This window comes from Temnothorax longispinosus, chromosome 1, assembly GCF_030848805.1.
Source record: "Temnothorax longispinosus isolate EJ_2023e chromosome 1, Tlon_JGU_v1, whole genome shotgun sequence".
NCBI classification, from domain to species: Eukaryota; Metazoa; Arthropoda; class Insecta; order Hymenoptera; family Formicidae; genus Temnothorax; species Temnothorax longispinosus.
Window position 1 is genome coordinate 14,950,552 of NC_092358.1, and position 14,623 is coordinate 14,965,174.

General features: G+C 37.0%; 2 protein-coding genes across 2 annotated transcripts; both read left to right on the forward strand.

Moving 5' to 3' along the window:
• Positions 1-352: 352 nt before the first annotated feature.
• LOC139808491 (uncharacterized) lies at positions 353-7,980 on the forward strand. The gene is made up of 6 exons (XM_071770578.1): positions 353-420; positions 491-859; positions 5,656-5,898; positions 6,003-6,122; positions 7,283-7,379; positions 7,476-7,980. Exons 1-6 carry the CDS (start codon positions 353-355, stop codon positions 7,764-7,766), a joined length of 1,188 nt encoding a protein of 395 aa, XP_071626679.1. The 3' UTR covers positions 7,767-7,980.
• A 4,480-nt stretch (positions 7,981-12,460) lies between these two features.
• LOC139808553 (uncharacterized) lies at positions 12,461-13,366 on the forward strand. The gene has a single exon (XM_071770705.1). The coding sequence runs from the start codon at positions 12,461-12,463 to the stop codon at positions 13,364-13,366; it is 906 nt and encodes a 301-aa protein (XP_071626806.1).
• Positions 13,367-14,623: the final 1,257 nt, after the last annotated feature.

Consider the following 14,623-nt stretch of genomic DNA (forward strand, 5'->3'; position numbering starts at 1 on the left):
AATTGCAAAATTTGCAGTTTTGCACGTGTTCGATAAAATCATCGCGAGACACGTCGCGACATGTTCTTGTAAACAATAACGCTCCATTGACTTATGCAAAATTGCAAAATTTGCAGTTTTGCACGTGTTCGATAAAATCATCGCGAGACACATATGTTCTTGACAAATATATCACATTTAACATATATGTGGATTGTGGTGGTGGCGGTGGTGGTCACCCTGCAGCAGCGACGCTTGGCTGAAATGCAATCTTGCATTTTTAAGATCGCAGAAAAAAATATCTGCGAGGATTCTAGCGCGCAGTCGAGAGTTTGATACGGTTCGAGTACGTCGCAAACAGCCTCCAGATACGATGAACACTCACGGTGCGAATTACTACGTTCCGATTCAGGATGAAACGTGCGAGAAACAGCACAATGAGTAAGTACCGCTAATTTTCGTATATATTTGTGCAAAAAACTTTTATAAACGTAATTGTACTTTTTTTCAGTTTTGATAAACCCTGCTACACGCCACGTATTTTAGGAAGGAGATTTGCCATGACATCGACAGCGTATAAATTTTTGGATGTTGGAATCAACGCGGGACCTATGTCCTCTGTGGATATACTTATTGGCGATAACCGAGGCAATCGGATAATTCTGCCTCATACAACGTGGGTGACATTCATCGAAAAACGTGCAGATATTCAGCGACTCGTGCAGTCATCGGAGCCATCATTGCTAGCGTTTCGAGATTTGGAACTCGTTAAAATACGTGACGCAGATATTGTAAAGTTGACATCGTGCGACACCAGCCTGTACATGAAACCGTCAACCGTACTGTTCCTGTTCGAACTAGAACATTGCGTCGAAAATGTGTATTTTCAACTATGTCAAAATGTTCATGGCGTAAGTAAAAAATTTAAACAGTTTGTAACAATTTTACGCCAAAATTGTATCACCGATAAATGTAATGCAGTTAAAATCTTGCGTGAAGTTTATGATGAAAATTCGATTATTGATTGCAAACTGTTGGCGTATGCTGCTGATACTATTGTGTATAATGATGCGCTACATGATAAATAAATGCATATAATATGATAAAAAAGTTTTAATTATTATTTTTCCTCGTCATTTACCGTTTATCCCATTCCCTGTCATAAAGCTGTCTTCGTTTATCGTTTACTTAAATGTAATATTAAAAATTAAATATCGCGAAGATCTAAACAATTAAATATCGTTGGCGAAGAAAAGATTCGCGATTGTGAGCGCGAACGGGGGGGACGGGGGGAAACATCTACGAGGGGGAGATAACGCGAGCGTGCCGTGTGACGTCACGCGGACTCCGCGACGCGGCGAAACGCGAACGCGGGTCTCCTCGCCCCGCGGCGCCCGAAAACGCGGCGCCGGAGAACGCGAACGCGGGTCCCCTCACCCCGCGGCGCCCGAAAAACGCGGTTCCCCCTTCCTCCTCCCCCGCGACGCCCGGAAAACGCGGTTCCCCTCTCCCCCTCCCCGTGGCGCCCGAAAAACGCGGTTCCCCCCGCCCGCGGTTCCTCCCCGCCCCTCACCCCCCCTCAGATCCCACAGGTTGGGGTAGAACCGGCCTAGCTTACCTACTAATAAATTTATTATTGTTTTAGTTTTAATAGCCCGACAGTGCTCTGCTTTATCATGTCCTTATTTCTCTGTATCTGATGAGCCACATTTTACTTTTAAAATTAAAGCCTTTTTCAAAGTTTTTGTGTCCCATGGTAAATCTTGACAATTTTTCCTCTTGATTGCCTTTATTTGATCTTTATTTAATATTTTCGATATGTGATTTTCTGGAGTTTTCTTCTGGAGATTTGTCAAACTTTCGTTTTCTCGACGTAATTTTTTATTACTCTTGCGTAGCGTCTCATTTTGTTTAAGTATCTTATCAGCGATTTTCTGAATCCTTGACAATTCTTTTTTAAGTTGCTCATTTTCCATTTTTAAAGACGTAGCTTTAATATCAATATTTTGCTCTTTCACAGTTTGAGCAGTTATAGCATTTTCAACCATCATTTCCGAAAAAATATTCGAAGTATTATTACTTTGTACAATAGTACCAGAATTTGTAAGTACAGAATCATTTAATGCAATATTAGAGTTTCCATTATCAACGAAATCTGATTCAGTTTCTATATTTGGTATATTATTTGCTGTAACTTCTTTTACCGTAGATACTGAAGTTTTCTTTATCTAAAGAGATAATAATTTGTATTAATTAGCAGAAATTCTTTTTATTTTTACTACAGTGAACATGAAAGAATTCAAAGGCAAGATATAAAAAAAAATCTAAAAGCAGAAAATAACTTACAGATGTGCAGGCATCAAATATAAATAAATTTCTATCACTGGAGACAGCTTTACTTGCATACATATGATCATGAACAGATGAATGCAATTCATGTCTATCAATCTTTCGTTTTTTCAATCTAGAACTGTTAGTAATATCTTTCACTATTGACATTCGTGAATAATTGTGATCATTTTGAGATATCTGTGAAAGATTATTAAAAATAGAAGGAACTGCTTGGAATTTAAGTTTCCTTTTCTCCTCTTCTCTATTTTTCTTCCAAGAGGAATAATCAAAGTGCTCCTAGAAAAATATAATACGCTATTATGGAATAATCAAATTTTATCAAAAATTTTAGCTAAGTTCTAACTTACAGAGCACACACGTGACGAATTTATAGGCTGCCAAGTACACCCATTAACCCTCAGGGTACGGACTATAAAAAAGTTACGTTCCGTACGGACATGGGTTAGCCTAACCCGGCGACTTTGATTGACTGTATATCGGGCTGTAACTTATCAATTGAAACAATTTTTTTTTCTTTGGATCGGAAATTTTTTCAAAAATACAATGGCGTTGATAGATTTATTACATTATTTGTTTAAACAAAGATACATTTAAAAATGTAAACCATTCTCAAAAAATTTTCATAAAAATTCATTTTTTCTTTTAAATTGCATAACTTTATGAAAAAAAAGATATCGACATTTTTTAAGTCGCGTTTGAAAGCTAAAAAGTTGTTCTTTGAAATGGCTGAATTCGTTTTTTGATCTATTTCAAAAAGTATATTTTTTTTGAACTATGAAAATACCCGTTTTTTTGCGATAGTAATATAACGTTACTTGCTTGATTTATCGTAATAACGCAAAAAAAATATCTTAAAGTAAAAATAGTTCTTTTGGATGTTGTTGATTAGTATAATATTAATAAATAACAAAAATTGCATGCACGGATACGTTATGCTGGTATGCTACAGAGTACAGAGCATCATTTTGAGGTTAGAATGCACAAAAGTATATTAAAAATAGTAAATTATACATACCAGAATACTCTACTGCAGCAAATACTCGAAAAACACAAATTTTTTTTGTTTGAAAAACACGAATTTTGTAACGTTCCGTACGGACTGGGTGTAGACTACCCGAGTTCAATTTTCAAAATCGTATAACTTGAGCACCAAGCGTAGACTGACGCTGCCCCTTGGCGCTCACATAGTAGCTACCTCAAAGATTTTTCCCCCCCGGTACGGACCCCCCTCATTCACTTCCTTTGAAATGGCGCTACTTTCAAAATTCGCTCGGGTTACGCTAACCCAGTCCGTACCCTGAGGGTTAATTTTTCTCACATTAAATATCCAAGCAGTTTGTACCTCAACATTTTTAGGAAAACGATGGAATGAAACATATGGGTAATTTTCATCTCCTTCGAGTTTCCGATGCTTTTTAAATATATTTGCACAACCAGATCCACAGCACTTTATTCTGTATAATAAAAAAATATTCTCAAAAGAAAGGATCAAGTTCAATAATATAGCTTTGAAAGAAAAGTCAGGTCGTTAACAGCACATGTAGATTTTGAGATTATTCGGAAAATATCGCAAATGTAGAGAATATTACAGATGTTTTTAGTAAATTAAGTCTATTCTCAGTTAGAGTCTTACATAAGGACTCTATTTTCAATACATTCTAAGTATGTATATTCATATGATATTAGAGAGAAAATGACATCATGTGCTATTAGAGGTTAGATTAAGTTTACTTCTGATAATAAATATGGACACAAATAGGAATACTTACACCATAATAATAATAATGTATTGCACAAAAGTGTTGAGACGATACGCGTATTCGTCACTAGCGCTACGGCCCTGGCGGCCACCAAGCACATGTTCAGCGTGCGCTCCTGTGCCCGAGCGGTAGGGCGGCCGAGCGTTGGGGCAGCCCCAGCGGTGGGACAGCCCCCACCGCCCGCACTCGGGGTATAAATAGGGGACTCGAGCCGACTCGAGTCACCAGTCCTGTCCGACTCCTGTTCCCGACACGACCGCTCTCCGAGACCGCTTCACCACGTTGAGCGCTCCCAACGACTTCCTCCGTACAAAGAACGGGTGCTCCCGTTCTCACCTGGGCGCTCCCAGGGTACGGGCCTCCCCAGCTGGGTGCTCCCGGTTGGTATTACCTGCCCTTTCCTGCCTCTGGGTCGGGCGCTCCCGACCTCTTCCGCCGTACGGAAGACGGGCGCTCCCGTCTTCAAGCCGGGCGCTCCCGGTGTACGGGCCGCTCAGTTGGGCGCTCCCGACTGAGCTCCTGACCGACCTACCTGCCCGCGAATTCGTAAGACACCCGTGCCTCCGTACTTGCCCGCGAATCCGTAAGGCAACCGTACCTCCGTACTTGCCCGCGAATCCGTCAGGCAACCGCGCCTCCGCGCCTGTCCGCGAGTCCATCTCTGTCCGACCGCGCCTCAACCCGGCACATACACTGCGGCTCAGCGGAGCAACACACACACACGCACTGACACTCACGCCCTCCATCAAACTGTATTGTAAATAGTGAGAATAAATAGCTTTATGTAAAACTAACCAGTGTTTCCACGTTTTCTCACCCTGGCCTGGCGAGCGAATTCCGAGCGAGAAAACGCAAACGTTACAATGTAAATTATAAACACTAATAAACTACCATTAATATATACAAATGTGCATTATACATATTTCACTACCGATGTCAATCACATGCAGTGCGGAACCAACATGGCGTTATTATCACGTGATTTAGACAACCAATCAGGCTATGCCCCTTCAATGTCGCATCTCTGATTTCTAGGTCACTGGGTAGCAATTAAGTATGAATGGTTGGATCCAAAGGAAAGAACGAATCACATTCAATTGCTACCTAGCGGCTTAGCTAGCGGAGGTTCGGCTGGACACGGGCTATGCATTTTGTGTGCAATGGCCTTTATTGTTGCCAAAAAAATTAAAAGTTTGCCAACTCTTTTTTGACAACCGCAATTGACAAGCGCGACGTGGAAATAAAGGTACCTTTTCATGGTAGCGACAAGCGACGAACGACAACAGCGACAAGCGACAAGCGACGGTAGCGACCACATGACGAGCGACGTTTGCGACGAATAACAGCTGTCAGTGTATTAAAATTATAAATATTGTGAAAGAAACTGTTGACGTCTATCAACTTTGCTCTGTTTAAAAGAAACATGTTGGATAATAATTGGAGCAATTGGTACACGTATTATTTAAATTGTCAATTTGAATGTGCTCAAATAATTGCGCAACAATGTGCCAATGCACACAAACAAAAATTAGCTCATGTAGCGGAGTACGTTTTTTTGAAAAAAAAAGAGAAGTTACTCAAGAAAACGCTTTTGGGTGTCTCCAATATGCTCACAACGAGAGAAGCATGGTTTTTTTAAGGCAATACTGCCATCACTTCAATTGGAACATCTAGGATTTTATAATTATTTCAGGATGTCTTCAACAAAAATGGAAGAATTGTTAACTTTAGTTGGAGAGGATTTAAAAAAGCAAAACTGCATCAGAAAACCCATACCACCTGCACAGAGATTAGCTTTAACTTTGAGGTATGTACATTAGTAGTAGTATATGTCAAATGTTGTTTAAATGTAAATTTATGATATTAAATTACTGATACAAATTAATTGTATATACATTTAATGTTGCTCAGATTTCTGGCCTCTGGAGATTCAATGACATCAATGCATTATCAGTACTTGGTTGGCGTAACAACAGCAAGCAACATCATTAATACAACATGTGCTGTTTTGTGGAAGAAACTGCAACCGTTGTGCATGCCAGCTGAATTAAGGAGGTTGAAGCAGTTTGGTCAACTCTAGATTTTAGTTTGTAAAAAATATATATGATAGTATAGGATCTACCGCATGTGTGAGAATTATTTCAGATTTATTGACCATCCAGAAGCTGAGATATTAATTTCCAAAAATGCGTCGTTTTACATGGGGTTAGATGGAGAAAGCGTTGACGGCGATGATTGATCCCAATTTTCTTTAATATCTAGTCTATATAAACGCTCAAAAAACGTGCCTACGCGTACAGTAAATTAATGCGAACATTTAGAACGCAAGAAAACACGTATTCACCATCTAATAACAAATATATTACAAGTTAAAGCGATCGAAATTAGACTGAAATAGCAGTTGATAGTTCGCGAGTAGGTAGATGTGGCAACGCAGCGTCGCCCGCGTTTTGGCTGTACCCGAATCCTGTCGGTATGTGCACATTTTTGTGGTTCTCTTCCGTGCTATGTCCACGATTTTTTGATTCTCTTTGGAAATAAAACCAAAAAATCATGAATCTAACGGAAGAAAACAAAAAAATTGTGAACATAACATAAAAGAGAACCCTAAAATCGTTGACATTACTACAAAATAGTAGACACAGCACGGAAGAGAACCAAGAACGTGCACATACCGACAGGATTTGGGTATAGCCAAAACGCGGGCACCTAACCTCTTATCCAGAATGACAGAAAATTCACCGGCATGTTTACGTTTAGCAACTGCCGTTACGTGGCTCAACACAGAGGCGAGTACTGCTACCAACCCCATAAAAGTGAAACGTTGCCAAGTTTCAATCGTATTTAATATAATCGACGGAAAGTTATTAAAAAATCGATAGCTTATATAATTGTCAAGAGAGCTACCAGTAAGAATCATTATTTCATTCTATCAACGGCAAAACATATATTCATGCCAATTTTATATTGAAATAATTAGCAATACTACAAGTTTTCAAGTTGGCATTGGCAAAAAAGTGTTTCGTTTTTAGCTAATTAAAATATAAAGATGCATAATATGATACTTTTACTATACGTTTTATGCAATAGCAGCGTATGGAGAATAAAATGATACCTAATACAGATTTTTTAATGACCTAATAAAAAACTTTTTTCTAAACCGTCAATTGACTCAACTGGATCGCTTCAACCTCCTTAAAAAAAGAACAGTGGTTCGCTATAGAAAAAGATTTTAAAGAAAAGTGGAATTTTCCACATTGCATAGGAGCCATCGATGGAAAGCATGTGGTTATACAAGTATGACCATTATTAATACATTATTATATTAATTACATTATTTACATTAATTTACAAATGCTAATAATAAATATCAATATTTTTTAGTGCCCAAATAAGGCTGGCTCAATGTATTTTAACTACAAAAATAGTCACAGCCTTGTTTTATTGGCAATGTGTAATGCCAATTATATATTTACTTTTGTTGACATTGGAGCGTACGGAAGGAGAAGTGATGGTGGAATTTTTAAAGATTCGTTGCTGGGACAAAAATTAGAAGGGAACAAAATGAATATTCCAGATTCAACGCCCATAAGTGATGTAAGAGCAACGCCTCTACCTTATTGCATAGTTGGCGATGAAGCTTTCCCTTTAAAAACATATCTTCTTCGTCCTTAATTATCCTGGAAAGCAATCAACTGAATTGCCAAAACGTATTTTTAATTATCGCCTTAGTCGTGCCAGACGAGTAATTGAAAATACTTTTGGCATATTAGTTGCTAAATGGCGTATTTTTCGGAAACCAATAATAGCTAGCGATTCTAACGTTGTAAAAATGGTTAAAGCTACTGTAGTTCTTCACAACTGGTTGCGACAACATGATTTAGACAATTCCCCAGAAGTATCGTATGTTTCTGAAGAGTTGTTCAATCAAGAACATTGTTATGATTCAATTATCAATAGTACTCGAAGAAATGAAGAACACGGAAGATTAATAGATATTAACCGAATGGGATCAAATAATGCCACTCATACAGCCATTCAAATCAGAGAGGAGTTTACTTCTTATTTTAACAATGAAGGAGCTGTGAATTGGCAATACGATCATTTGTAAAATAAAATAAAAATTATACTTTCTATTTACTTATTAAGGTAGTTCACTTGTGACAATCGGAGCTAAAAGTATAGTCCGATAGTAAGTACAAAAAGTGATATATTTAGTTTGATATATTTAATGGCCGAGTATTTTATTTTTGTCAGTGACTTCTCGAAACATAAAAACGTTTATATACAGACACTCACTAATACAATCATACTTTTAAATTCTATCTAACTGCATTTATTGTTTTAAAAAAATATCAACTTTGAATATTTATATTTTTTTAACAAATCGATAAAAATAAAAATTCTAAACGCAAAGTATTTAATGTATTTAGTATTTAGTTTTTTTTATTTAATATTACCTTGAACTGAAGAACGACACCCCTGGGAAAAAAATAACAATTAAATTACAATTAAACAAAATTATTTATTACTGCTTATAGAAGAATATAAAACTTAAAGTACGGAATCTGAATGTACATACCAACTATACTACTTATAAAAGAATATAATACTTTAAGTACGGAATCTGAATGCACATACCAACTATACTATTTAAATATACGTATATTAACATCGCTCTGCTATTTTTTCTAATTCAGCAAATAATGTATTCATCAAAGCTTTCTTAACATTTGCTCGATCACGTTCATCTTTAATTTCTCTAAGCGAGCACTGGATAAACATTCCAAAAGCAGCATCTGATGATTCTGGAGTTTTTGTCAAAGGTGGAGCTGGTATATCCGGAAATTTAAAGATATTTGTAGGAGTACTATTTGTGATGGCTTGCACCACCTTATCAGCTATCTCCATATCTGAGTTTCTGGTATTTTTTCGTGTACGTGGCACGGTAGATGAAGCAATCTCGTCATCGGTTGACAATACTTCTTCCAATGGAGGATTGTGACATGAACTTGTGGAATCGTTACTCTCTGACATCATTGCATCTTGCATATTTGAATCTGTAGATTTGTCCTGAAGATTCACATCACTCATAAAAGACATAATATCGCTATATATCCATCGCTTTTTCTTCTTAGCTGCTGAACCACTTGTACCTTTCTCACTGTTTACAAACCTTCTATATGAATCACAAAGGTTTTTCCATTTTTTTTTTAAAGCAGCCACAGTGTTACCAGGTCCAATGGCAGCTGCAACTTCTTCCCACAGTTTTTCTTTATTTTCTTTACTCCGCTTTTCAAGAGGACTTCTCAAATTCCATAGAGGTTCTCTTTCATGAATGAGATGAATGAGTTGCTCTTCCGTATTTAAGTGTTGTGGTAACTGGCTATTTGATAAACTTGTTGATGGTTCTGTGACAATTTCTTCACTGCCATTAACGTCACTTCGCCTGACAATGGATAGATCCTCTATAGAAATACAATAAGAATTATGTTAGCCATCAAATATAACAAAAACACTTTTTAGTCTTTTTCAACAAATTAATTAGAGAGAAAATACAGGAAAAGAGACATAACTTTATTATAAGAAACCAATTATTTTTTATGTGATATACAATATATTACTTACAAAGAATTAAATTATCTATAAAATGTTATTAATATTTGAAGCAAATAAACAATCTTTGATCACTTTACATGAGAAAGCATTAATAACAATAGCACGAGAATATCACTTACCACACTGAGGGTATACATAATGGTTCTTATCAACGTACACTTCTGGATATCCTTGAAAGCAACCATGGCTGTAGATATCCGAGCTTCCGATTATTGTTTCGCATACAGCGCAAACATACACTTCCTATATACATACAGTTTTTTAGTTAGGCACAAAATTATATGATTTATAAATTCATGTTTTAAAATTAAGATTATTTTGTTTTTATAATTTGTATGTCTTTATTATCAAAAAATAAATTAAAATTAATATAGCATCTAGGACCGATTGTAGGAAGAAAGATAAAGATAGACACATGTTTAAGTCTCGCGTAAAGCCAAAATAATGTTGGTGTAATGTTATTTTTTAGGTTATTCATAGTTATAAATATTGACAATAGTTATAAATATCAGGGTTATAAGTTATACATATCAACAATTCTTGACTTTCAATAGACAAAACTGTAATTACTTACATTTACTACTTACCTCTAAATTTTCACCGTTTTCTTCCATTTCACTACCACTTTTATTTTATTAAAAATACGGAAAATCGGCTACAAGAACCAAATTGAAAGTTGTCGCCTAAAGTTAAAAAAATCGAACTACAAATGCGACAAAAAACATGTCGCTCGTCGCTTGTCGCTACCATGAAATGGCACCTTAACACTTTTCAACTAGCAGTTGCTATCGTTTGCAACGTATTGTAGAACCGGCTTAAGACTTAGGCTGAAGTCACATGGCATGTATTTATTGTAGAACCGGCTTAAGACTTAGGCTGAAGTCACATGGCATGTATTTTCCGCGTAACGCGTAACCACGACCGTATAGTTGGCAAAAAAATTAAAAATTATTGAAAATTATCTTATCCAATCGTTTGGAAATCATTTAGAGATATTTGGAAAAAACTTTTCAGAGTTTGGAAAACCATACAATAATCACAATTAATTAAAATCAATTAAGCGTAATTAGCAGAAAGTGTCTAAAAAATATTTTTTTTTAATCCAATCGCTCCAGAATTATTTAGATAAAGTGTCGATATAATTTTCATTATTTAGAAAACAACTCTATTCTAATAAAAATTAATTAAAGGTCAATATTTCGTTTTAATGTCTGCACTATAGTGCAATAAAATGCACATACTTTTCTATGTATGTTTTATTGGTAGACAGGCTGTGTTTCGATATTGACTGTAAGTACTGAAAATTTATAATGTTACATACGTCATCACTTTTTCAGTACTTTATAGTCTATACTAGACTACGTCAGGTTGGAGTCGGTTACTCCAGTGTTACTCCAATCCAATTTGGAGTAAAATTAATTAGCACGAAGATCCAGCTATGACCGATGACGGCTTTACTTATTTAATTTGTTGTTTTCATGTATCGGTCGATATTCTATATTGTTTTACAAATAATTATCTACACTACGGTACTGCTTCAGCGCTGTTCACACCAGTCTCCTCCTTGTGTCCCTGAAGCAGTACCGTATATAGTGTAGATAATTATTTTTAAAACAGAATATAGAATATCGACCGATACATGAAAACAACAAATTAAATAAGTAAAGCCGTTATCGGTCATAGCTGGATCTTCGTGCTAATTAATTTTACTCCAAAATGAATTAGAGTAACACTGGAGTAACCGACTCCAAGCCGACGTAGTCTAGTATAGACTATAAAGTACTGAAAAAGTGATGACGTATATAACATTATAAATTTTCAGTACTTACAGTCAATATCGAAACACAGCCTGTCTACCAATAAAACATACATAGAAAAGTATGTGCACTTTATTGCACTATATAATGAAAACATTAAAACGAAATATTGACCTTTAATTAATTTTTAATAGAATAGAGTTGTTTTCTAAATAATGAAAATTATATCGACACTTTATCTAAATGATTCTAGAGCAATATATTGGATTAAAAAAAATATTTTTTAGACACTTTCTGCTAATTATACGCTTAATTGATTTTAATTAATTGTGATTATTGTATGGTTTTCCAAACTCTGAAAAGTTTTTTTCAAATATCTCCAAATGATTTCCAAACGATTGGATAAGATAATTTTAAATAATTTTTAATTTGTTTGCCAACTATACGTCGGTGTAACCACGTAACCAATTATTCGTCATGGGTATAGCGACTGTGTTTTTACACGATTTGAAGGGTTTTGTTCGGGGCCGCTAGGTAAGCGCAACAGTTCGACTGTTGCGCTTACCTAGCGGCCCCGAACAGAACCCTTCAAGTCGTGTAAAAACACAGTCGCTACCCATGACGAATAAGCCCCTTGCACAATGCCAGGCAACAGGCGGAACAGGGAATAGAAATCAGAAATCATGTATAAATGCAGAATAAACAGTGACACAGACAATAGACACAGAGTTTCCGTCACGTTGGAAATTCTTAGAGTCCCTGTTACATATGTATAAGCCCTAAAATGTATGTGAGCGAGTAAGCGTGAGATGGCGTTGCTAGAGTAACGGACGGAAGCGTTAACACACGAGACAGCGAGCAGTGAACGTCCGAATAAAGAACGAGTATTCAATTACGTATAGTGTTGTTAATAAGTTACCCCGGCCATCCCAAGTATAACATTGGCGACGAGGAAAAACGATTTACCGAGGAAAAACTAATAAGGACGACGTCATGGCAGGCGAGTCGAGTATTGCAGCGTTTAATCCGAACGAGGATCAACACGGCATATATCCGAGATGGGAGAGATGGCTCAGAGGCTTCGAGCTTTTTCTGCTGAGTAAAAATATAACCGAGACGCAGAGGAAGAAAGCTATGCTTTTACATCATGACGGGATGGATCTACAAGACATATTCTACGCTATTCCAGACTGCGACGTGGTGATAGGAAACGAGGATCCATACGAAAAGACTAAGAAAGTGCTAACGGATTACTTCAGGCCAAAATTGAACACGACGTACGAGCGACACCTTTTTAGAAATATGGCGCAGAAAGAAGACGAAACGGTCGGTCAATTTGTAACACGGTTGCGTCAGCAAGCAAAGTATTGCAAATTCGCTTCTATGGACACAGAAATTTGCGATCAAATTATTGAGAAAGGTCGTTCAATGGAAGTGAGGAAGCGTATATTAGAAAAAGGTGACATCGAGTTAAAAGAGGCGATGGAAATTGCACAGGCGTTCGAGACAGCATCGGTTCAGACAAAGGCTATAGGAAATAACGTAGTAGCACGAATTACAACAAAAAGGGAGAACGCACGAGGAAAATCAGACAGTTCCAGTTCCAGTGGTATCAAGTGCTACAGATGTGGTTATCGAGGACATGCACAATCAGACGAGAAGTGTCCGGATAGAAACAAGGAGTGTACGAAGTACTGTAAAAAGGGTCATTTCGCAGCGATGTGCAGAACATATCGAGATCGAGCAGACAAACATGGCGACGGTTCGGACAAGCGGGACAAGAAGGAAGTTAAGACGAACAGCAGCGCCAACAAGGAGGAAAGAAAGTCAACTACGGTGAAGCAGCTAGATATGGCGACGCCGCTGACAGAGACGACGACGAATATGCGTTTGCCTTAAGAGATAAGATATGTATATTAGAACACGGAGAGGTAATATCAGCGACTGTAGGGGGAATAGAAATCGATCTTTTAGTTGATTTGGGATCTCGATGTAATATTATGGACGAAAATACATGGGAATCATTAAAGTCGAAAGGAATAAAGTGTATATTGCGTAAGGTTAATAAGACCGCATTTCCATACGGAAAAAAAGACAGATTAGAGATTTTCGGTGAATTTGATTGTGAGATAAAGATCGGCAATAAAATCGCACGAGCAATTTTTAAAGTATTCTGAGGTGAAGGACAACCGCTCTTAGGTGTTCAAACGGCAAAAGAGTTAAGTATTTTAGATGTCGGAGTACACTTGCAGATTAATCAGATTGAGAATATTAAATGCGACGTTAAGTTAGATAATAGACTCTTCGAGGGTATAGGGAAATTGAAAGATTTTCAGCTTAAAATTCCGATAAATAGTTCGGTGAAACCAGTTGCTCAACCGCGAAGAAGATTGCCTTATAAAATGCGTGATTTGGTTAAACAAGAGATAGAGAAATTGTTACGTGATGATATTATTGAAAGAGTAAAAGGGCCGACGCCCTGGGTATCTTCAATAGTACCGATAGTTAAAAGGTCGGGAGAAATAGTGCTTTGTTTAGATTTACGTGAAGTAAACGAGGCAATAACTCGTCAACGAAGCCCGTTACCTGTATTTGTAGAACTACTTGATAAAGTAAGAGGAGCGAAGTGTTTCTCAATATTAGATATTCGAGGAGCATTTAATCAAATTGAGCTTGATGAAGATACGCGAAGTATTACTACGTTTAGTACGGATTGTGGTCTATTTAGATCTAAGAGGTTAGTTTTCGGTTTAAACTGTGCGCCGGAAATTTTTCAAGAAACATTGGAAGAGATTTTACGAGATCTTGAGGGTGTAATAAATAGTGCAGACGATATTGTGGTTTATGGAAAGAATTTAGAAGATCATAATCGGAAACTTCAGAAAGTACTTGATAGACTCTTAGAGAAGGGCTTGACACTTAATAAAAATAAATGCGTTTTTGCGGTTAAGGAGATTGAATTTTTGGGATTTATAGTAAACGGGTCAGGTTACCGATTAATGCGATCGAAAGTTGAGTCAGTACAGAACTTCAGAGAACCCGAAACGCCAGAAGAAGTCAGAAGTTTCCTGGGGTTGGTCAATTTTTGCGCAGCGTTTATTCCAAATATGGCGACAATTAGCGAACCTTTAAGAAGGCTTACACGAAAGAGCGAAC

Coding starts and splice junctions, on each gene's coding strand:
- LOC139808491 (XM_071770578.1), top strand. CDS start 353: ATGAACACTCACGGTGCGAATTACTACGTTCCGATTCAGGATGAAACG. Junction 421..490: donor TGCGAGAAACAGCACAATGA/GTAAGTACCGCT, acceptor ACTTTTTTTCAG/TTTTGATAAACCCTGCTACA. Junction 7,380..7,475: donor CCATCGATGGAAAGCATGTG/GTTATACAAGTA, acceptor AATATTTTTTAG/TGCCCAAATAAGGCTGGCTC.
- LOC139808553 (XM_071770705.1), top strand. CDS start 12,461: ATGGCAGGCGAGTCGAGTATTGCAGCGTTTAATCCGAACGAGGATCAA.